General features: G+C 54.3%; 1 protein-coding gene across 5 annotated transcripts in view; it reads right to left on the minus strand.

Moving 5' to 3' along the window:
• Positions 1-25,050, minus strand: part of MAD1L1 (mitotic arrest deficient 1 like 1) — a 332,505-nt gene that overhangs the window by 132,014 nt on the left and 175,441 nt on the right. For all 5 annotated transcript variants that reach the window (XM_057529233.1, XM_057529232.1, XM_057529231.1 and 2 more), the window contains one exon: positions 2,769-2,909. In XM_057529233.1, coding sequence (XP_057385216.1) covers positions 2,769-2,909 — 141 coding nt within the window. The remainder of the gene's footprint in view (positions 1-2,768; positions 2,910-25,050) is intronic.

Here is a 25,050-nt window from a genome sequence, read left to right on the forward strand (position 1 = left end):
TCGCAGGGCTCCCTCCACATGGCCCATCACCGGCCTCGCAGTTCTGGGCGCAGCGGGCACCGCCTTCACACCCACTTCGCCCGGGGCTCCTCCCCCCACCCCCGCCAGCCCCCTTCCTGAACCCCTTCCTGTTCTTCACTAATGGGCTTAGCTCCTCGTGTTCGGGTCACATTCTCCCTAACCCAGGCCTCCCCCTGGGATGAGACCAAGTCCAGGGGAGCCGCCAGCGGCCACCAGAGGGCCCCCCATAGGAACCCCCCCGCCCTCCCCCCCGGGGATCCCAGGGCCAGCGGGGGCTGGAGGCGGGCGCTGATGGGAGGTGGGCGCCCCCATCAGGGCTGCACACCCTCCAAGGTGCTCGGGGAGCCCCCCTCCGGGCCCACGTGAGAACAGCTGAAACACTACCGTGGCGCAGCCCCCCGACGGCCCGGCTGGGCGAATCCAGGGAGCTCGCTGATGGGGTGACGGGGCCGCTGGCTGCAACGCTCAGGAATGAGGCGAATATTTCCCAATTTTCCCAATGTTTCCCATTTCCCCAATTTCTCCCCTTCTACACCATACTGCCTCCCACCCTCCGGACACCGTAGAGAAAAGCCTTCTGCCGTGTACGTGTCTCCCCGCACCTGTCACTTCTGTGACGCTACCGAGTGCTGGGAGAAACCCCTTGGGTCCTGGAGACCAGGCCCCGGCCCTCTGTCCTCGAGTGGACAGTGAGGTGGCCGTGAGCGGTCCGAGCTCTAAGAGGACAGTGCGCACCACTGACAAGAGAACGAGGGCAGAGCTCTCTGGAAAGCTGGAAGTCCCACACGTCCCCTCATACTCCACGCTCGGTCCTAACCCTAGAGCCAAGCCTGACAGCAAAGGCCCCTCTGCTCCAGCAGCGCCAGCACGGACATGAACTCGGGCACAGGGTCCTTCCTGTAGGAGGCTCTCTGCGGATCCCGCCAGCCCAGCCCACCCAGGACCCCTCATCCTCATCCGGCACCGGGCGGCTGGCTCCCCCCGCCCCCCACGGAGGCAGCTTCTCCCAGCCAAGCTCCCTCAGCTCGGGGCCAACCCAGGGCCACCCAGCTCCAGGTCCCAGTGGCTCCTAATTGGGCGGGGGGCTCCTGGGGGCCTACGCTTGGCGGTGCCGGTACAGATCAGGTCAGCGGATGGCTGGGGAGGAGGGAAGCAGGAGGGAGGGGGAAGGACATCCTTGTCCCAGTACAGGTTCCCAGAGGGCTGGAAGGAGACGAGAAGGGGTCTTGGTGATGTGCAGGAAAGAGAACCAAGGCTGAGGAGAAGCCCCCGTCCTGTCCGGGGTCCCTCAGTACAGTCCGCATCCCACCCTGGTGGGGGCCTGAACCAGGGAGCAGGACCGGCTGGCTTTGTCTGCTGCCACCTGGTGGAGGCTGGGAGGTGTACAGCCCTCAACAGGAGCAGACCCAGGCCTGACCCACAGGGCACAACGAATCCAACCAGAACCTCTACTTTCCAAAGGTGATGGGTGGTTCCAACAGTTGGAGTCAGTCAGCCTTTCTTCCGCTGCCTGCAGACGCTCCAAAAAGGCCAGGGGACAGTGCCCAGTTGGCCTGGCCCGGGAATGCCCTGCTGCAGCCCCTCTGTGCTTGATCCTTTCCATGAACAGCAGCTCAGGCCTGGGCGGGGCTCTCGGGGGGAATTCAAGGGGGAGGGACTTGGGGGGCTCCCTCCCCTACGGGGGCCTGCTGTGCAGGACATGTGGAGAGCAAGAACCCACCCCCGATGGATGGCCTCGCTGGGATGGCCCAAGTCCAGAACACTGGACTCAAGTCCAGAACACTGAGGCTGGTCCCAGGGTAACCCCCAGCCTCAAAGATGGGGATCTCAGGTCCTCTGTCTTAACACAGATCCGGGGTCGGTGCGGCCTGGGTGGAGGGCAGGAGGCCATCGGCACCCGTGTCCGGAGAGCACAGGGCAGGGACGGGAGTCCCAGCGTGGACAGGGCGGGGCAGCCGCCAGGGCTGGGAGGCCGTTCCTCTGCCCCTCCTCTGTCTGGTGCCTCCCGCCCAGCGCCTGGACTGGCCACTGAGCCCCCGTGGCGATGATGGCGACGGAGAGGAACAGCCGTGGCGGTGACGCTGGCAGAACCGGTGATGTCCACCCCCCCCCCGAATTCTCCCATAAGTCTGGGAGCTGGAAGGGAAGGCTGAGTGACCGCCCCGCTGCACTGCTGACCACAGGAAGGGGAGAAGGGGTCAGGGACTTTCTCTACCAAAACCAGGACAGTCCCAGGCAAACCGGGACGAGTCAGCCCCCTGCAGGCAGGACTCAAGGGGAGACAGGGAGCCAAAGGAGGCCGGTGCCCGTCTGCCAGATGCCAGGGGCGGGGCTGTCCCCAAGCCGCAGCCTCGGGCAGGGTAAGGCACGGCGACCACGCTGGTCAACGAGTTCCGAGGTCACTGACAGCCCCTCGTCGCCAACACGCAAAACGCCTGAACATATGGCACTGGAGGTGCCAGAACTGCCAGCCTCGCAATGAACTGGAGCGCACGCGGCGCCAGACAGGAAGGGTCTCTCAACGCGGAAAGAGCCGGGGATGCGAAGGCGTCGGGGGGAGCCTTCCCCGCGAATCCCTCTTCACCCGTGTCTCACGGGGAGCAAACGTGTGGCGGTAAAAGCGCCGTGGAGGCTGTGCCGCGGGGGCGGGAGGCGGCGCTCCCCAGCAGGACTGAGGTCCGCACGCAGCAGCGCCCGCAGCGCCCCCCCACCCCCGCGGAGCGCGCGCGGACGCTGGGCCCCCTCACCTCCATCTCCGAGCTGTGCGCGTGCACCTTCTGCACCATGTCCTCGGCCTCGCGCATGCGGCGGGTCAGCTGGGGCGAGTACTCGGCCGGCGTCAGCTCGCTGTCGTAGGACCCCAGGATGGCGCGCATGCCGTCCCGCTCCTGTGGGCACAGAGGGCAGGAGGTCAGGCCCGGGCGGGCGAGGGGTGTGAGGGAGACGGGAGCAGCGTGGTGGGCTTGGGGTCAAGCTCGAGGGGCAGGCTGCCAGGTGGGGCCCCCTGGGTGGCTCCTTGAAGAGCTCGAGCTGGACACTTAGCCCAACAGAGCCCACCAAGGCCGAGACGGGCCCTGGCTGCCCTGAAGCCGCAGCCCAGCTTGGCCGGTGCCCGGTGAGCCTGGGGTCCATCCTCGGTGGAGCCATGCCGCCTGCCCGGCCTTGAGCTGCACCGTCTGACCTGCGGTGGCCAGAGACTCAGGGGCCAGCGGAGGGCGGGGGCTGCCTCCATCGGGGGTAGGCACCCCTCCCTCTCCGAGTCTGCGGTGTCCCCCAGCTGGGCAGAAGGTCTGAGCCAGTGTTCTGGGTCAGTGTGACCTCCTGAGTCCCGGCAAACAGACCAAGGGACACACCAGTGGGGTCCGCCAGCAAGTGGGCTGGAGTACCCCCGCTCCCATGACTTCTGACCTGGCCTCTGACCCAGCAACACTCAGAGCGAGGGTCTAAGCAGAAGATTTGGTGGGTAAGGAGAGGTCCCTCTAAGCAGGGAGGTGGCAGGTGTCCAACAGGACCAGAAACCCTCCCAGAGCGCTCTGAGAGGCCCCAGGACCCCCGCAGCACCAGCTCTGGCCTCAGCAAGCTCCTCCCCACCACGCCCCCAAGCCCATGGGGTGCTAGAGGCCACGGTCCTAGGCGTCACCGTGCACCAGCCACACCCGGCACCCCTCCTCCACATAAAGATGCAGCTCAGGTTTCGTGGGGCACACGGACCACACAGCGCTGAGACCACCCCCTAGAGCCACACAGGAGTCCCCACCCAGTGGTACCCTACTGGAAACGATGAAGGCCAACGGCACGAGCCCTGGGAGAGACGGGCGGCTCCTCCTGAGCCACACGGTAAGACTCCTTCCTGAGATGCTGGCGAAGGGAGAACAGCAGGGGAGGCCCTCAGAGACCGAGGGTGTCCCCAAGGCCAGGAATGGAGCCGCCCTGGCGGCTGGGGAAAGGGCGCTGGCACGGGGAAAGGAGGCTCCCCTCCCCCACTGTGGGCCTGGAACCATGGGGCCAGACTCTTCTGGACCCAGCCCCCAAGTGTGCAGTGAGGAGACCTCGTTCCTAGCAGGCTGCAGCACGAGCTGAGGGCCGGCACCTGCCCTCCTCCTGCCCCCATGTCTCCCGGCTGCGGCCGAGGAGGCCCACACGGGCTGCACAATTAGACAAAATCAGGTCCCCTGCAGAGAGCCAGGCTTAACAAGAGCACCGCTTCTCAAACCTCCCATCTTGCGCATCTCCCGGGTCCTGTGAAACGTCCTTTCAGATTCAGCAGGTCTGGGGTGGAGCCTGAGAGTCTGCATTTCTAACCGGAGACATTGCTGGTGTGCGGGCCACACTGGGGAGCTCAGTGGCCTAGCCTGGGCCAGCACAGCCCAGGAAGAAAAGGTGGCTCCCACGAGACCACGTCCGGGTCCCAGCTCTGCTCCGCGCAACCCGAGGCCAGCGCTTTCGTCCACCTGAGCCTCCTCCCTGATCAGCGGGGTGGGTCACCAGCACACTTCACAGGCGGGCCGGGACGACTGATGCCCTCCCGGACCAAGCGTCCAGCCACTGGCCTCTGAGCCACGAGGCTCACGTGACAGCAGCGATCTCGTCCACACTGGCAAACAGACCTCCACGTATGGACTCCAGGACGCAGCCCCTCCCGCAGGCATGCCCGGCGCAGCGGCTGGAGAAGCTCGTGCAGCCCTGCTCCGCACCCCGGCCGGCGCCCCTCGCAGCCCACACACCCGCCAGGGCACTGCGTCCCGGGCGAGCCGCAGGGCCAGCCCGCACCAGCACTGACTCCGAGGCACGTTCTCGGACCCTCTGCCCCGTCCTCTCGGCCGCTGCTTCCGTGAGCTGAGGCCCGACTGCCCGGGCAGAGACCTGCCCCAACTGCTCCTCCACCCCGAGCACCGATGCCACCCACCTAGTCTGCCCAGGCCCCTCCTTCTCAGGTGAGACTGGCGAAGGCTGGGGGCTCACAGGGTCCCCTCTTCTCCCTCAGGAGCCCATCGGCCCCCGCCCGCCAAGTTCAGCGGTCTCCTGCGCTCCCGGGCCTCTGGCTGAGCCATCGCCCCAGCACGGACTTCATCATTAGTTGATGACAAAAAATTCAATAAGTGAGAAATTAAAGTTACAAATCCAACTGGAACTGGTCACACATCCGTGGAAAATTTGTTTCCAACAGGAAGGTTTATCGAGTGTCATAATTTTATTGAAATCCTGTATCTTCCCATTGACTTTTACGGTTTCGGGCTGGTTACACAGTTATTATTACCAGAGCGTCGATGCCAGGCAGGGGCCGGGGAGGGGCTTCCTTTCATAAACAAGCTGTAATTGTCACCTTTATTGACCAATAAATCTCCAAAATGCTGCCTCCCACTACGGATCTCTTCTATTACGTCTCCAGGCTAGCAAAGAGGAAGATATAAAATTGAAAGTTTGCTGTTTGTACCTTTTCAGGAAATTGTTTTGCCATTCGTCATGAAGCAGCGAGAACTGGGCTGGTGTGATCTGATAATGACTTTTTAATGACAGATTCCACTTGTGGTGAAGGTCCCTTCGTTTCCACTTGAACAGGTGTGGGGACTAATCCCTGAACAAACAGGCACCCAGCCTGAGCAGAGGAGCTGCGCCGACGCCTCCAGGTACAGACAGGACGGGGCTCCCCTGGGTGCTTCTCCCTGGGGACACCACAGCCCTGTCTGTCCCAGCACCCTTGCTTGTCACGTGATCAACGCAACCCAAAGATCGTGGTCACAGCATCGCGCAGGGAGAAATGGACTGAGGACGCGGGGGAGGGGGCAGTGATGGAAGTTGCCCCCGACCCCCAGGCCCAGCCTGCAGCGCCCGGAGGGGTGCGGGAGAGGGGAGGCCGCGACCAGCAGCAAAGGCAGCGGCCGTGACCCTGCTCCGACCCCGCCAGCCCCAGCCTCAGAGCTCCGGTCTGTGACTGACAGGCCGGCCCTGACAGCCCCACACTCCCTGACGGACGAAGCGTTTGGGGTGATACGTACCGACCCTCCTGCGCACAGGCCTCAAGGACCAGATGGAGAAAGCACGGGGCGGTGAGCAGGCCTGGCTGGGCGGCAGAGGGTCTGCACACATCCTGCGGAGCGGCAGCCCACGTGCCCAACGCTCTGTGGCTGGCGCTCCTGGCGTCTACCCGGGGCTCGCGCCAATGCCCAACGCGGGGACAAGGCCGGGGCCGCTCCGAGTAGGCAGCTCAAGAGTCCAGCCTTGCAACGCCTCTGGGCTGGCTCGGGAGGACGCCAGGACAGACAGCTCCAGACCCTCTCTACCCGTCACCGTCTTCCTGCCCCTCCTCCCTGACCGGCTCACAGCTCTGCAGGCTTGTGAGTGGGGACCAGGGCAGGACCAAGGCGATGTGGTCTCTGCAAGTTCTGGAATATTTCCAATAAGAACCCAGAATCTAAGGATGGCAGAGATGAAACCAGCGCTTTCTTCTTTTATGTACATGAAGGGAGTGGAGAGCCTCAGTGGTGCTGAGAAGCGGTGGAGAAAGGAAGTCATATAAAGCTTGGAAGGCACTCTGATCAAGTCCAGGCCACTGTTTCCTGGAAAGAAAACGGGGGCACAGAGGTACAAAGTCACTTGCCCCAAGCCCCATAGGGAGGATGGGCACAGACCAGCCAATAACCAGGCGGCAGCCAAACTCTACAGCTCCAGGCCCAGCCCGGCAGCCCAAGTGTGGACTCAGCAGGCGTCTGCAGGAGGGGCGGGAGGTCCAGGTGGGCACTGAGAGTCCTGCCCGGGGGAAGGCTGGGCTAGGGAATGGGTGGGGGCAGAAGCGGGGCGTGCAGGTGGACGCAAGCTGGGGGATACAGAGGGGATGGGTGCGGAGTCTGAGCAAGGACCCCTCCCTCTAACCTGTCAGCGGATGCTGCCGATTCCGTCCGCAGGAACGCGTTTCCGCGCCCCCTCCCCCGCCAGCAGCTTGTTACCTGGGTGGGGCTGGTTAGGAATGCAGGTTCCAGGGCCCACCCGGCCCTTCAGCTCCCTGGGGACAGATTTTGGAAGTGCCGTCCTGTCCCTCAAAGATGCTGAGCTTGCCCTCACCTCAGGCCTCAGCTTTGCTGACCCCTCAGCCTGGAAATTTCTCCCCCAGGACACGTCTGGCCCTCTTGTCCTTCAGGCCCGTCCCTGCCGGCCACGCGGCCTAGCGCACCTCACCACACACAGCTCTGCTCACCCCCATCACCGTCCGTCTTTCCTTCTACAACTCAAGCCCCAGGTCTCCCAGGCCTGGCCAGCTCTAGGCTGGAGGGGAAACCAGTGACGGGTGGGGGAGGAGGGGGAATCCTCTCCTGAAAGGCTACGGCTCATCAGCAGGGAGGCAGACCCTTCCGCACATGTGGTTTCACTCAGATCAGCCCTCTCTGCAGGCAGAGGAAAGGGTCCTACGACTCCAGCATCCGACAGCTCCGGGTGAACGGGCAAAGCCGTGGACACGGAGGACAGTGTCCCAGAGGCACGAGGAGGCGGGAAAAGCCAGGCAGGCGGGAGAGTGAGTCGGAGAGGCAAGAACACGCAGAGGCGGAGCTCTAAGAACGCACGCGCACGCATGTGCACACGCATGTGTGAGATAAGCCTTCACCAGGCCAAGTCCCCCATCTGCCTGCTCACCTGAAGGGAGCAGGCAGAGAGCGCTTCTCAATGCTTCTGTCTGTAATGGCCCCTAAGGCCACCAGCAGAGCCCCGCTGGCGTGCGGGGCCTCCCAGGAGCACTGCCAGAACCCCCGCTACCCTGGAGACCTCCCGCCTGCCTCCCCTCCTTCATCCTCCTCTCACTGCCCCTGTGCAAGAGCGGGCTCAGCGGGCAGGGGGCGTGGGGGCAGGGGAAGGGGGGCAGGGGTGAAATGCAGGCCTCAGGACGGGCCCAAGGACCAGGCCCGCAGCTCCCGGGCACTGGAGAGGGCGCGCAGACAGTGAGGGGGCCACGACAGACCCCGGGGGGGGGCCCAGGTGGGAGGTCGCGGACGCAGAGGCCCCAGACGCTTTAGGAAGCGTCTGGGCTTCCTGGTGGGCACCGCTGGGGAAGGGCGCTCCACACAGCATGCCCTCGTGGGAGAGCAGCGGTGGTGATGATCACCTTCAACATCAGCTGGTCCTCCAAGTGTGGTAATTAACGCTGAGCTTTGCCGTGCAGCCCCAAAATATGCTGACGAATCCCCAGGGATGGAGAAACACGCACGCGCCCCACGCACAGGCTGAAGAAGCACATGCGGGCGGAAGCATACACCACTGCGACACTGAGGACGGGCCTGCCCCCCGCTGGGTATTTGCGAGGTGCTGCCTGACGCAGGCCCATCAGAGCTGCGAGCCTGGGCCTTGGGGTGGGAGGGGGCAGGGGAGAGAAGGGCTGGGGGCCCTGAGGACGAAGATGCTGAGCCACAGCCCCCAGGGCCTGCAGTGAGGAGGGCCACGGCCCAGGGGAGGCGTGGGGCCCACAAGGAGGACGCCCAGGCGAGAGCTCAGACCCTGAAGGAAGCCGGCACCCCCAAGGGAGCGCCAATGAGGGAGGAGGAGGGGGCATCAGCCGAGGGCCCAGGAAGGTGCGAGCACCCCGGCCGGCTGGGCCCAAATTCTGGCTTCACAAAGACTAGCTGTGTGACCTCAGGAAAAATAACTGCCCTCCCTGAGCCTCAGGACTGTGAAACGAAAAGCACAAGAAACCTCTCGGGGTGGCTGAGGTCCCAGCAGCGCACTGGGCATGCAGCGCTTTGGCATGGCTGGCGCCCGCCAGGGCCACAGGGGCAGCAGCAGCGGTGCGGTCACTGCTGCCCCCACGCCCACTTCATCTAGTTCTTCTCTGACGCCCAGGGCAGACGGCGGGCAGGACACGGAGGGGCCGGCCCTTCCCGCGGCCCAGCGCGCCCCCGCTTCGGAAGCCCCCCACCCAGCGATGCAGGCCTTGCCCGGGGATTCTCGAGCCCACTCCTCGGCGGGGGAAACCGTGTCGGAGACGAGGTCCTGCCGATCCCAGAGCGCGAGCCCAGAGGCGGGGGCTGTGGCGCCCACAGCGTCAGGGGCCCCACTTCCGGGCCCTCCTGGCGGGGCGGGGGGCATCCCTGTGTGTTTTCACCATCACAACCCCACCTCCCGGCCAGAGCTGCCGCCCAGTTCACCCTCCTGGCCGACCGCTCAGCCCCCCACCCACCTGCAGGGCTCCACGGGGGCCCTTCCAACCCAGCCCTTCCGCCCCCACGAGCCCTCAACAAGTCTAGCACCTCCACCCGACCCCACTCATCCCACAATGCCGTCGTGTTTTAATAAGAAAATGAAATTCATGACCTTAAACAGCTACAGAGTCCTGTTCCAATGGCCTCTCCCCTCACACGGAGTCACCAAAAGAAATGCAGTGGATGGGGCCAGAAACGTGGAACTGCTGCACGGGACGCCACGCGGGAGGGAGGAAGCCGGCCTCCGTGAGCTGCGTTGCTGGGCCCAATCCTGGCCGCTCGCTTCCCAAGCGAGTGGGCAGTGCAGAGGTGGGCTGTGGCTCTACCTCCTGGGGTCCCCTGAGAGCCGTGATGAGCCCCGAGGGGTCCCGGTGTCAGGTGTGTCTGGGTTGGACAAACCCAGGCTCAAATCCTGACTCCACCACAAACCAGCTGTGCAACCCTGGGCAGGTGACTTAACCTCTCTGAACTCGCCCTTCTCACGCAAAATGGGGGCATGACCACCCGAGGGAGGGGCTGAAAGATGAACAAAGATTACTTGCTAAACACGAAACGGTGCCTGCGGAGAGAAGGGCTGGGGATGGTCTCGTACAGCCATGAGGGCCACGGGAGGAGGGGAGGACGGGCCCACGGCTGGCACCTCCACCTCCCAATGCCTGCCTCTCTCCTCCCGCCCCCTCCTCCCGCCCCAGGCTCACTGGCCCAAACACGTCAGCTTTTCCTTCCGCCAGCTGATGGTCTCGGTACCCGTGCACCCAGGCAGGTGTGGCAGCTTGCTCACGGGCGCAGCACTTTACAGGCCACAAGCCGTCACGTGTGTCATCCCGTGTGCTCTCCAAAACTGCATCAGGCAGGGCTCCCAGCCTGTGGTCACCAGGATCCGGTGCTGGCGACCAGCTCTGGGACAAAACGGCCGGTGTGGCCATGGCCTCCTCACACCTGCCCCTCTGAGCGGCTGGAAGCTGAAACCACAAGGGCCTGAGCCCACGGGCAAGGCCAGCGGTCACTGGTCTGAGGCCCCAGCACATCCTGGTCCTACCACCACACGGCAACCCGCAGGGACCAGGCCCAGGACCGGGGGGCCCCTCCCTAGCCTCCCGCTCCTGTTAACAGGACCAGACTGCTCACAGCACGGGGCTGGTACAGCGGAGCAAAGGGATCCAAGGACATCAAGACCACAGGGGACACGCCCCACCAGCCCGAGAGCAGCTCTGAGCTCGTGAGCGGGGTGCCCCTCCCGCCCGCGCTGCCCGGGCACCAGCCGACGGGGCTCCCGCGGGAAGGAGGCCACCCCCAGGGGCTGCGGAGGCGAAGGAACCGACGCGACTTCAACTCCATCTAAAGACAACAAGAGGCGTGAGAGGCGGCCACCCTCTGAGGCTACAGACACCAGCAAACGAGGCGCTCAAACCACCTGACACGTTCTGGAAAACCCACAGCGCTCAAGAAAGACGAAATTCACTTTCTCGCTGTGTTCACTGATGCGGAAGCAATTCCGGAAGAAAAGAAGGGACCCCGCGAGGGAGGCGAGCCGCGAGGGCAGCTCGCAAGAGAACCACAGCCTGGCTGTGCAGCCTCCTGGAGGCCGGACGTCCAAGAGCCCAGCGGGCTGCACCCCGCCCACGCCCCTCCCCAGGGACCCCGCCCACGCCCCTCCCCAGGGACGTCTGACGGCGCTGGCCGGGAGGACGACGTCCACCCACGGCCCCGCCCCGCCCTGCGGCGCCCCCTCCACTCTCACGCCTCTGGTCGCAGCCCCTAATCCTGCCGCCCTGTCCAGGGCACCTCTGCTCATGGCGCAGCCCCCTGCAAGGAGGCTGCAGGGCCTCCACTGCCGCCTCTTGACCCTGGCTGGTTCTGGGGACCCGGGCCCCACCTCTGCAGCCCCACAGCTCAAGTCAAGGACACGATGCCCGGGGACACTGGCATTTCTGCCCCAACACTGGACCAGGACGTGGACTGTAATTTCCCCAATAGGTGCTCTGAATGTTGATTATCAGGAGAGAAGACGTTGAAGAAAGGAGAAAGGATGTGAGAAAATGGGCCACGCCCAGAAGACTGGTGAGCTGCACGCGGCCCGCACACTGGCAGGGCCGAGGGCTGGCACTCGAGATGCTTCTCCTCCATCCACCTCCACCTGCACCCTTCCCACCCCGATGCCATGAGATGAGCCGGACCCAAAGCCCCTGCACTACAGACACGAGCCCCTGCCCGAGCCCCTGAGCAGGGCGGGGACCTGGGCTGCCAGGACTCCCTGGGCCACCTCCACCTGGGCCTTCGCCCCCCTGCGCTGGGAGACGCGAACTCCAGCCGACGGCTGCAGGTCGCAGGGTCAGAGGCCCTGCTTCCTCGGTGCTGCCCAGCGCCGACGGGACCGCGGCCAGAGGCGACGTTTCACACCTGGCGACTTCACCCACACTCCGGCACTGGGACCAACCACCTCTCCTGAGCTCCCGAGACCAGGCTCATCCTGCCCCACGGGCTCTGCCACGGACGGACCCGGCAGACTCCGCCCCACGAAGGCTGCCCTCCCCGGCGCCGCGCCTCACGTGAACGGACCCCAACCTCCCGGCTCCTCCTCCCGGACTAGGGCTCCCCTGGGGTGGACGTGGATCTGGCTGATATACGGGCCGTCGTGCGGGAAGAAGCAGACACGTGGGGCCTGCACGGGGTGGGGGATCAGATCAGAGAACCAGGACCAAAAAAGCCAATAACCACAGCAGGCCAACTTGTAAACGCACTGCGCACAGTGGTCTACACACACACACACACACACACACACACACACACACACACACACGTACGTCTGCAGCGGCGTTAGGGAGACACTGTGTACAGCGCCCCAGGCTACACGTGCACTCAGGCAAGCGGCGGGGCAAGCACAGACCCCTGCTGGAAGAGCAGAGCTCCAACCCAGGCATCAAACACATTCCAAAGATAAAGTCCTAAGGCTCATACGCTCACAGTGAAAACAAAATCACAAAATACATATGAAAACAGACCAGCAAACGCAAGAATTAGGAGAAGGAAACCCACAATATTCAGCAACAGAATAACTGGGAGCAGAATAGAAAGTAAGTCTGCACAAAATGTTTAGAGCAATAAAGAAAGATCTAAATTATGAGTGAGGAACAATATGCCAAAGAAACAAGAAGGAAATTAAAAACAAACAAAAACAAAACACAAACAAAATAAAGCTAAGCAGAGTAAAAACAGACCAAATATAATAACTAAAACAGCAATTTAAGTGTGCCTAAAGAGAGAGTTCGCAAATTGAACGATAAATATAAAGAATAAACAGAAGAACAAAAGACAGACAGAAAATATGAAAACAGGCTGGAGACACACAGGGCAGATGGGAAAGTCTTATATGTTTCTAACAAAATTATGGAAAAAGAGTATAAAGGACAGATGGGGCAACAATCAAGGAAATAACGGTTGAGAAATTTCCAGAACTGACTTTAAAAAATACCCACCCTCAGGTTCAGAAACCATCACACATTCCAAAGCGTGGGGGGGTGGGGGACATGCCTAGACACAGCCAGTGAAAGTGCAGAGCGCCCCGGACACACGTGGATCCAAGCAAGCAGCAGACGGGAAGGAATGAGCTGGGGGACGGTGGAATTACAATCTTCCAAGTGCTGAGAGAAAAGGAAAGTTTACCAGCAACGCAGCTTCTCTAGATGGACGTGCTAATCTAAACAATCAGGACTTCACAGGGTCGCAACATGCCCAGCTCATGGGGTTTGACTATAGCAGCTGATGAGGAAATAACATATTTAAATGCCTGCAAGCTCTAGAAAACAAAGCTGCAGAGAATGTGAAGAGAGGGCCAACAGGAGTTGCTGAGAGAGATACATGCGCACGAATGGCCTCTGGAAGCACAAACAAGAAACCTGGCTGCCTCCAGGCAGGTGAGCAATGTGGGCGGACAGGGTAGCAGGGAAGGCGTACTTCTCGCTGTCTTCCTTCTTATAACTTTTACATTTGTAAGATATAGATATTATCCACTGAATATATTACTTACTGAAAAAAATGCAAATTGAAAACAGAAAGTCAGGAAAAAAACCGCTAGAACTAAAATATAATAAGAGCATTTAAGGGAGTTCCGAGCCTTCAATTGCTCCTGAGGCAGATAAAGATTTCATTAACTATCCATTCATTAAATAAACCACTAAAAGAAGAGAGACAGAGAAAAATACAAAAGAAAGAAAAAGAAACAACATGACAAAAAAGCTCCAATAAATTCAAAAGAAGGCAAGAAAACAGGAAGGCAGCAAACAATGAGACTAATAAAAAGCACTAAATAAGATGGAAGAAAGCAAAACTAAATCGGAAGAATGAACAACATAAACAGACTAAACTTCCAATTAAAAGACAAGGGTGGGGCTTCCCTGGTGGCGCAGTGGTTGAGAATCTGCCTGCTAATGCAGGGGACACGGGTTCGAGCCCTGGTCTGGGAAGATCCCACATGCTGCAGAGCAACTGGGCCCGTGAGCCACAATTACTGAGCCTGCGCATCTGGAGCCTGTGCTCCATAACAAGAGGGGCCGCGATGGTGAGAGGCCCGCGCACCGCGATGAAGAGTGGCCCCCGCTTGCCGCAACTAGAGAAAGTCCTCGCACAGAAACGAAGACCCAACACAGCCATAAATAAATAAATTAATTAATTAATTAATTTTAAAAAATTGTTAAAAAAAAAAAGACAAGGGTGGGCCACGCTGCATAAAGAAAAACAAGTGTCAGCTCAACCTACTGACATGAAACACAACCAAAGAGAGTTTCAAAGCAAAATAAATGGAAAAACATTAACAAAAGAAAGCTGTAGATATTTCAATATCAGACAAAATGTAACAAAAGGCATCAAGTTTCACTACAGGTAAAGAGCCTCATCACAGAACAATAAAAAGGTTCAGTTAATTCATTAGGACTATTTAGGAGTTTTAAACTTGTAAGAATACAAAATACATAAAGCAAGTATCAATAAAATGGCAAGACTCTAATATGTGTCTAACAGTAACTGACAGGCTGAGCAGCGAGAGATTAAAATTCCGAAGAGCACTGTTAAAATTTTGATCTAGAAGATATTTATTGAATGCTGCCCCGAACAACTTGGGGTGACACATTGTTTTTAAGCACATAAAGAACATTTATAAAAATTTAACAAGTTCTGTAACATAAAACACATCTCAACAAATTTCAAATGAAGTATCATTCAGAACTAATTCTTAAACTAAAAAGTGATCAGAAATCAATTCTAAAAAGATTACCAAGAAAACCCAATACATTTCTAAATTTAAAAACATTTCAATTAACAACAGGTCAAATGAAACACCATAAAGGAAATTTGATCATTACACAGAACTGTGTAATGAAAACATAAAGCTAGTGTGACTGCTGTGAAAATTCCTCAGACTCTCCTGCATTTCATACTTTGACAAAAAGGTTTTTTTATAAGAAATGGCCAAGTTATACACCCCTGTACTATCTGCAAGCCATGCACACGCCCACACCCCATCACACACACACACACCCAGGACTCTGCACTCTGCACACACAGGCCCCACTACAGACAGATGCTCCCTTGCACACATAAACATTCCTACACAACTACTGGGATGCAAGAAAAAAGAACTTAGCAGGAAATTTATAAATCTAGTGGTTATATTAGAAAACCTAAAAGCTGAAAATTAATGAGCTATCCAACCAACTTCAAATAAGAAAAAGTATAAAACAGCACATGCAAAGAGTATATAAGGCTACAAATAATAAAGAGCATAAATGAGTAAAAGAGAAAACAAAGACAAAAATATGTCAATAGAAACTTCCCAAACTGACATGTAAAAGAGAAAAATAATGAAGAGAGTATCTAAGAACAGTAGGACAATTACAAAAGGCGTAAGATATGCATTACAAGAATATGAAGGCATAAGATATGCATGACAAGAATACGAGAGGAGAAGAAAGTAAAAAAGCAGAAGAAATCTTTGAACAATGGCTATTTTCCAAAATGAATGACAGTCACCAAATCACAGATCCAGGAACTTCAGAGAATATTAAAATAATTACCCAAAAAACCTATCCAGGCATATCATATTCAAACTTCAGAAAATCAAGGGCAGAGAAATCCAAAAGATGCCAGAAACCATACAAGTGAGATGAGAATGTAGGGAAATATTGTAAGTGTTGAAAGAAAAAACCCACCATCCTAGAATTCTGTATCCAGTGAAATAACCCTTCAAGAGTAAAAAATAAAGATTTTCTCAGACCAAAAAAAAAAAAAGAGAGAGAGAGAGAGGGTTTGTTGCTGGTGCACCTGCCCTAAAAAATATTAAAAGGCGTTCTTGAGAGAGAAGCAAAATGACAGAGGCCAGAAAGTCAGATCTACGTAAAGAAAGGAAGAGATTCAGAGAAGGAATAATTGAAGGTAAAACAGAATCTTTTACTTTTCTTAGTCATAACTGATCTAATGGATAACCGCTCAAAGCAATAGCAGCAATGATGCATTGGGTGCCTGCAGCACCTGCGTACGTGCAACGAAGGACAGCACTACTATACAGGACGTGAGAGAGGACTTGGGAAGACAGTTATAAGGTGAGTGCACTAAACTGTGAAACGGTACAGTGTGATTTCAAAGTGCACTTAGATTACTTTTAAATGTGTATTTCAAACTCCAGGGCAGTCATTAAAAAGAATTATTTAGGAAGTATAATTCATGAGCTAAGAGAGAAGAACTGGAATCATATAAAATGCTCAGTTAACACCAAACAAGGCGGATCAAGAGGGGAAGATAAAAAAGAAACAACGAACAAGTGTCCAAATAGAAAACAGTGACAGACCCCAGAGATACTGAACAAGCGACACCAGCTATCACATCACGTGTGAATGATCTAAACACGCCTATTAAAAGATACTGTCACAATGGTTTAAAAAACAAGATCCCATTATGTTGTCTATAAAAAACCCATATTAAATATAAAAACACAGGTGGACTTAAAAGTTAAGGGATAAAGATATGCCATGCTAACCTCAATCAAAAGACAAATGCAGCAAGCCTTATTAATCTCAGGCACAGCAGACTTCAGGACAAAGAAAGCTATCAGGGATAAAGAGGGGCATTACACAAGGATAAAGGGGTCAATACTCCCAAGAAGACATAATGCTTAACACATATGTGCCTAACAACAGGGGGTCAAATTACATGAAGCAAAACTGACAGAACTGCAAGTAACTGGCATAGCTGGAGACCTCCACACCCCTCTATCAGTAACTGACAGATCCAGCAGGCAGGAAATCAGTGAGGACACAGTTGAACCAAACAGCACCATCAATCAACTGGGTCTAATTGACACTGATAAAATACTTCATCCAACAACAGCAAGATACACATTGTTCTCAAGTCACATGAACATTCACCAAGATAGACCACATTCTAGGACATAAAACACATCTAAACACATTTAAAAGAACACAGATCAAGCAAGGTAAGCTCTCAGAGCATATTGGAATTAAACTGGAAATCGGTAACAGAAAGATGGCTAGACAATCCCAAAATAGGTGGAGATTAAACAACACTTCTAAATAACACACTGATCAAAGAAGAAGTCTTCAGAGAAATTTAACAATATTTTTAACAGAATGAAAATGAAAACACAACTTATCAAAATTTGTGGGATGTAGGAAAAGCAGCGCTTAGAGGTAAATTTATAGCTTTAAATTCATATTTAGAAAAGAAGATCTAAAATCAATCATCTAAGCTTCCATCTTAGGAAACTAAAAGAAGAGCAATATAAGCCTTAAGCAAGCAGAAGAAAATCATAATAAAAATAAGAACAAAAACATCAATGAAACTGGAAACAGGAAGTCAATTGAGAAAACAAACAAAACCAAACACATGTTCTTTGAAAAGGTAGCAAAAATGATAAACCTCTAAGTAGGCTGACCAAGATAAAAAGAGAGAAGACACAAATTACTAGTATCAGAAATGAGAGAGGGGTTATCACTATTAGTCCCACGGACGTAAAAAAGAATAAAGCAGTATTATCAACAATGCTATACCCAGAAATTTTAAAACTTAGATGAAGTGGACCAATACCTTGAAAGACGCAAACTATCAAAATTCACAAGAGGAGAAATAGAAAATCTGAGTAGGCGGGTATCTATGAAAGAAATCAAATTAATAATTAATAACCTTCCTAAAAAGAAAGCACCAGACCCATATGGTTTCCCTGAACTCTACCAAATATTTAAGCAAGAATTTATATGAATTAGCTAAAATCTCTTCCAGAAAATAGAAGCAGTCATACATACATTTCTGTGTATGATACTGTAATGGTGGATACATGATGTCATGCATTTGTCAAAACCCAAAGAACTCTACAACACAAAGAGTAAAGCTTAGTGTAACTGATGGACTTTAGTTAATGATAATGTACCAGTATTGGTTCATTAACTGTGACCTTTATACCACACTAATGCAGGATGTTAATATTAGGCAAAACTGTGAGGTGGGGGAAATAAGATGGGAGCTCTATACCATCTTCTTGGTTTTTCCATAAACTCTTCCAAATGCAAAGTTTACTAATTAAAAAATATTCTGTAAAATGGACATTAACATAACCCTATGCACCGCCCCCCCCCCAAAAAAACAAGCAACAAGCAAAAAAACAATAAAAGGCACTGGAGTCAAGGGAGAACAAATCAGCTGCCCGAGTCAGATGACAGCACATTTCTGAACAGAGTCAATGGAAGTCAAAAGACAGTGGAAGAACCCTCAAAGGGCACAGGTGGAAGGCAGCCAACCTAGAATTCTACACTCAGCAAAAAAAAATCCTCAAAAAATAAGTTTAGTAAATACATTTTCAAACCAAGAAAAACTAAGACAATTCCTCAGCACACATCACACCAAGGGAAGTACTGAAGGGTATTAGTACAGACAGAAGAAAAATGATCTCATGGACGTTTATGCAGGTGGTAACAAATATGTATAAAAGCAAAGTCACAATGGAAATTGATAAATATTTTGAACTAAATAAGAAAAATAGAGTATATTAACACTAAAGTATGCATCTAAATTTACAGCCTTAAATGCATACATGAGAAGAGAAGGTTAAAACCAATCATCTGCATATACAACTCAAAAAGTCAGAACAAGAAAAACAAATTAAACCAAAGAAAGGTAATAATAAGTATAAAAATAGAAATTAATGAAATAGAATACATACAGTATAGAGTCAGTAATACCAAAAGTTGGCTCATTCAAATGATTAATTGATGAACCCTTGATGAGACAGATCAAGAGAGAGATTAAATAACCAAATAATGAGACTGAAAAAGACATAACTACAGACCATAAAAATATTTTAAAATCTAACAAGATATACTGAACTTCACACGAGTTTAAAACTTTAGATAAAATGATAAAATAGACAATCTTTTAAAAAACAAAGCTTAGGGCTTCCCTGGTGGCACAGTGGTTAAGAATCCATCTGCCAATGCAGGGGACACAGGTTCAATCCCTGGCCTGGGAAGATCCCACATGCCCTAGAGCAACGAAGCCCGTGCACCACAACTACTGAGCCTGCGCTCTAGAGCCTGCGCTCTAGAGCCCATGAGCCACAACTACTGAGCCCACGTGTCACAACTACTGAAGCCCACGCGCCTGGAGCCCGTGCTCTGCAACAAGAGAAGCCACGACAACGAGAAGCCCACGCACCGCAACGAAGAGTAGACCCTGCTCACCGCAACTAGAGAAAGCCTGCACGCAGCAACGAAGACCCAACACAGGCAAAAATAAAAAACAAAACAAATAAATAAATTTATAAAAAAATCCACAAAGTTTATCATAACTGAATCAAGAAGAAAAAGAAAATCTGAATACTTTCAAAGTTATTAAAAGAAAAGAAAGCCCCAATATGGAATCTTACCAACACAAGAACTCCAGGTCTAGATGCCTTTATTGGTGAATTCTACCAAACTTTTAAGGAAGAAATACCACCAATCTTACACAAATTATTACAAAGAAGGGAAAAGAGAATTTCTTAACTCATTTTATAAAGCCAGAACAACCATGACACCAAAACCTGACAAGAACTTTATAAGAAATAAAAATTGTCAAGATCTCTCATAAACACAGATGCAAAACTCCCTGAAACTGCTTATTAGCAAACCAAATAAAGCATTACTTACAAAGGATAATCCACAAACAAGTTTGTTTATTCCTGGAATGCAGTTTGCTTTAACATTTGGAAATCAATTAATTAAATTCTCCAAATTAACAGAATAAAAAAGAAAATCATGATCATCTCAATATATGCAGTAAAAGCATTTCATTAAAATTCAACAGCTATTCATGATTAAAACAATAAAACGAAAAACCCTCACAGCAAATGAGGAACGGAAAGGACCCTCTTTGATCTGACAGATTCCCACATGACAGTCATCATCTGTGACAGGGGAGGGTTGAAAAGGAAGCAAAGCTATTGACACTTCTGTTCAAAACAGTACTGGGAACTCTAAGTAGTAGAATAAGGCAAGAAAAGACATAAAGGTATGAAGATCAGAAAGAAATGAAAAACTATTATTAGTAGCTGACACAACTGTGAACATAGAAAATCCAATAAAACTTACAAATAAATGATTAAAATAAGTAAACTTAGTAATGTTGCTGGATCAAAGTCAAAATTCAAAGTTCAATTACATTTGTACATGCCAGCAAAAAGAGTTAGAAAAAGAAATCCTGGCAAAGATGCCATTTATAATGTCATCATTAAAAAAAAAAAAACCCTATGAGATAAGACGTCTACCTAGGAAACTTTAAAAACATTACTGAGAGAAATTAATGACCTAAAAACGTGGAAGCAAATAAAGATGTTCATGGATCAGAAAACGTAACGTTACAGAGATGCTATTTGATCACTGCACTCCCAGTAAAGTCTCGGCAGGTTTACTGGTGGAAGCTGACACTTGACAGGAAAATGCAGAGGGTGGTGGTCAGCCCCGGCAGTCGGATGACAAGGGGGGGCGGCCTCCCTATCAGAGAGCGAGGCTCAGTAACTACGGCAGCGTGGTTCCAGCAAAAGGAGAGGGAAGCCCAACACTGAGTGCAGAAATGGCCCAAAGCACAGAGGCACAATTAGCTTCATGTAAGCAGCGCTCCGGAGCAGCAGGAAAGGACCATCTTTTCAATAAATGGTGTCGAGTCGACTGAACGTCCATATGGGGAGAAAACGAAGCTTGCCAAACACAATAAACCTTTGTGCTGTGAAGTTAAGTGTGAAGAAGCAAAACGTTAAAGAAAACGTTATTAAAAGATACATCAGTGTCTTGGGGCAAGCAAAGCTTTCTTAAGCAGTGAATACACAAAAAATAATAACCATAAAGGAACTTTCATGTGGATAGAGTAGGTCTCATTAAAATCAAGAACTCAGAGTGAAAAGCTGGGAGAAGATAGTTGCAAAACAAATACTTGACAAAAGGCTAGGATGCAGAATATACAAAGAATTCTTACAAATCAGGAAGGAAAAGGCAGAAGGAAAAAACAGGCAGTGAATTTGAAAGGGCCTTCGGCAAAGCAGATCTCCAAATGGCCAATGAACACATGAAGAGGTGTTCAACCTCATCCACACCCTGGGAGATGCAAACTGCAAAAAAACACAAGAAGGTAGCTGACCCTCCCTGGAATGGCAGGAGTTTAACGGAACAACGATGCGAAGCGTGAGCAAGGCTTTGAAGCAACAGGAATGCCCGTACCCTGCCGGCAAGCGTGTAACCGTCGCAGCCACCTTGGCAAACTGTCTGACGCAAACTGCACAGGTGAACACACAATGGACCCTCCCAGGGGTGCACAGACAGAACTCACGCATGTGCACGTGACCCAAAGACAAATGAAAGAACGTTCACGGCAGCGTTACAATCGCTGAGAAATGAAGAAGCCCAAACACCCATCAACGGAAGAGTTAAACAATATATGAGGTACACTCATAAAACAGAAATTGCACAACTGTACCCAGCAACACTATTCTGAGCAACAGAAACAAGCACAAAAGATCACATACTGCACAATTCCATGTATATAAAGTTCAAAACCCAGTGAAACTATCTTCCGCAGGTATGTTACACACTGATAAAAAGTTGACAAAAGTAACTATTAAAAAAAGATACTCTGTAGTTTCAGAAGCACGGCTATAGCTGTACAGTCACACTTACAGTAAACAGCTTCTCGGAAAAAGCGTTCTGCCTGAAGACCAGCTCCTTCTCCCTCCCCTGCCGAGAGCAGGAAGGACTCACGGGGAGGCTGAAGGAGTTGCACACCTGGCGGGCAGCCTGGCAGCAGAGGGCGGGCCACGGGTGACCCGGACTTCCAGCACAGATCCCAGGGCGTCACATCAGTAGTGACAGAGGACCAGGAGGGGGAGACGGCGGGGCGGTCCCAGGGAGACCTGAATGTCACACACGTGGTCTGGAACAGGAGGGAGACGCCTGGAGACAAGAGATGAGCGTGGGGGTTGTGATTATAATGCAGAGAGAGGGGACGGGAGGGGGACGGGAGGGGGACGGAGCAGGGATGGACCGAAACCTCCATGGAGGAGAAGAAGCAGGGTTGCCCCCCAGGCCACACTGAGCTGGGGAGAAGGCTGTCATTTCTCACCCAAAGTGCCCAGGTTCTTCCTCCCGAGAAAACTCAGCTCCTGGGGCCTGAGGTCTTCCAGACAGTGTTTGCCCTGGAATTCTCCTGGGGATGCACCAGGAGCCAATGACCCCAGTCCTGACCCTCCAGGCCAGCGAGGCCAGGAGAGAGGGTCCAGAAACAGCAGGGCAGGGGGAGGCAGCCCGTCAGCGCGGCCCTACCTGGCCCCCGTGCAGCAGAGGCTACGCACCGAGGCCGACGCACAAGAGGCAGCCGGGAGATGTGGTCCAAACCCAGAGTGGAGGAAAAAGGGCTCTTGCGACAAAAGTCTTCAAAGTAGCCAAAGCTCAGTAACTCCCGTACATCGGGTATAAAAAGGCCAGTTCAGTGGATGATGAGTGAGTTAGAGGGTAATTTTAACAGAATGCAATTCTATTAACTTCCTGGAGAAACCTGAATAAAGTGTCCCCGAAAACGTGTCTTGCTTGGCTTCTTCCTAAGGAGCGAAGGCTCATTTGCAGCCACTTCTCATGCCAATGAGACCCCGACGAACAGGCTTCTCCAGGACAGTCTTGGGTGACGGTTCTGGAGGAGCCGGAGCTTCCACAAAAGGCAGCGTTACCCCTTTAAAAGTGGTAAAAACTATTAATCTGTGCTTGATGAAAATGCTCCCAAAACAAATCAGACATCACCCTGGTCACAGCAAACTGAGGACATGAGAAGTTTTTAACCTTGCCTAATGAGCTGGTTCGCTGTAATAAGCCCTGATTTTCACGTCCTCACTGCTCACGGGTCAGCAGAAGCAAGCAGACCCTGGACCGCGTAAATGGCCACGACCTCGGCTCTCAGTGGCTGCTCACCGAGCCCACCTGCTCGACACGGGATAATAGCGCGTGCCCCCCCACCCCCTCTGCTCCTTTCCATGTGTCACTCCGCGCGTCTGTCAGCCTCCTTCCACAATTTTCTTATCGTTTACGGAGCTCTGGTCTGCCCGGGTCATCAGATGCAGAGCAGGTCCGTGGAGGAGAGGGCTGGCCGACCCGAAAGGCAGCTCCCGTGCCCAGGGTTCCGCTTGCGTCCACCCCGGTGGCACCTACCAAGCAAGTCCTGCCCTGTCGGCCCCCGCACAGGGAAGGGCCGAGGCCCTGTCTCACTGCCCCGCACTCCACGCACCGGGCACGGCCACCGGAGGTCCGAGTCACTGTCAGGGCATCCCCCCGCCCCCCAACTGCCTACACTAGCCCGCGGGGTGGAAGGGATGACCTGCGGCTCATCTGTGTTTCTCTGTATTTCTCACCAGCAGCCGTGTTCCTGCAACTTCAGCCTCCTGATAAAAAGCTCTACAACACCTACTGTAGGCAGGAGTGGGAATCAATCGAGATTTCCCTGAGCAATTTTTCTTAGATTTCACACTGCTCCATCACAAATTCCATTCCATTTACGTTCACTGTACGATATGCCCCCAGCATCGCCCTGATCCAGCACTGAGCTTCCTACAGCAGGTCCTCCCCGGGCGTGCCGACAGCTTGGGCGCCGCCTTCGGGAGCTGGCGCTCCAGGGCAACACTCAAGGGGGGAAGGGGCCAGGGCCGTCTGCACCATCCCCCCATCGGGTCCTCACCAGGGAGGGGGCCGTGACCCCCCCAGTCCTCGCAGCGCGTCACACCACAGAGAGGTAGGGACCACAGACGAGGGCATGGCCGCCGGCACGGCACGACCGCGTGTTAAGGGTCAGGACAGAGAGGAAGAGCAGGTGACGCAGGGACAGATGCTGCGTGGGCCACACCAGCTCGACTGCAGGCCGGGACAGCCCATCCCGCTCCACGCCTCAGCTGCCCTGCCTGCAAAACAGGAGCTGAATCAGGCGGACCTGGTGCATGGCCGCTCGCACGTTTACAAAGCTTTGGAGCCTCAGTGGCTTTCTTCACTGGGGGTGGGGACACGGGCAGCGGGTGGCTCATGTGAGCTCACCGCCGCGCGTGGGGCTGCGATCGTACCAGGCACTTCCCACCACTGGCTCACCCGGCCTGTCCTTCTCTGCTGGACGCTCGGCCCCCAGCACAGCCTGGGACGCAACCAGCACTCAGCAAAGTCCTGTTCAAGGGAGAACTGAGTGCATGAAACATTGCATCTTCAGAACAACCACAGAGGCAGGTGCTGGCCCCGCTCTCAGAAGAGGACCCAGGCTCGCGGAGTTGAAGAACTTCCCTGGTCACCAGAAACCAGGGACGGAGCGAAGCTCTGCGCCCAGGGCTGCGGGAAGCCGGAGCCCGAGCGCTGCATCATCACACTGACCGGCGGGGGGCGCCCAGGCTGAAGCCCTTCATCGCGGGCATCAAAGCCCCGCCCAGCCCTGGGCTCGAGCTCCTGCTGCTCGTGGGCAGCCGTCCGGTCTCCGCCGCTCACCAAACGCCGAGTCCCAGGGGCACTGGCAAGACCCAACAGCCCTGGCTAAGTTAAAAACGAGAGCTTCCTCAACGTGAAGGTCAAGCGCCAGACTGGGGTTGCTGCCCCAGCCCCACGGGCAGCTGCCCAGAGCTCAGGGACCAGCTTCCTCTGCCAGGTCGTCCTCAGAGTGCGGCTCTGCTGATGGGCCCGGAATTCCAGACCAGGGCTCAGAGCACAAGCACGGACCCACGGGGCAGCGTCCTCAACGAGGCCTCACGTCCCAGGTGGAAACGCGAGCCGGCGTCACTCTGGACTCAAGTCCAGGGTGGTGGATGCCCGGCCAGGGTCAGGCTAGTTCTGAGAGATGCCAGTCAAGTGAAGAGACTGTCCCGTTCTCCAAGAACTCAGCCTGGGGGGTGACACGGTGGAGACGGGGTGGGCCTCGGCAGGGGCGGGACGTGAACGGGGCCGAGGAGGAGGAGCGCGCCCAGGGCTGCACGCGGGAGGGAGCGGCATGGACGGAGCGGTGTCTCCTCTGCAGAGGCCATCCGACAGGGCGACTCATTCACGGGCACGTGTGCACAGGCCCGATGCCCCCGCACACCCGGGCTCCTACGAGCAAGAGTAGTATCGCCGGTCCGCTCCTCCACAGAGCTCGGGCAAGCGCTCCCACGCGTCAGGGTCTCTGCACACCTGCTGATGCCACCGCAAGACACAGGGCACCAAAGAGCTCACGCCCCAGCCCAGCCTTTTCACTCACTCATGCAACAAAGGCCATCAGCTACCGACCTTGCCCCAGGCCCCGTGCCAGCCTCCCGCCCACCACGTCCGTC

This window comes from Balaenoptera acutorostrata, chromosome 15 (genome assembly GCF_949987535.1).
Source record: "Balaenoptera acutorostrata chromosome 15, mBalAcu1.1, whole genome shotgun sequence".
Classification (NCBI taxonomy): domain Eukaryota; kingdom Metazoa; phylum Chordata; class Mammalia; order Artiodactyla; family Balaenopteridae; genus Balaenoptera; species Balaenoptera acutorostrata.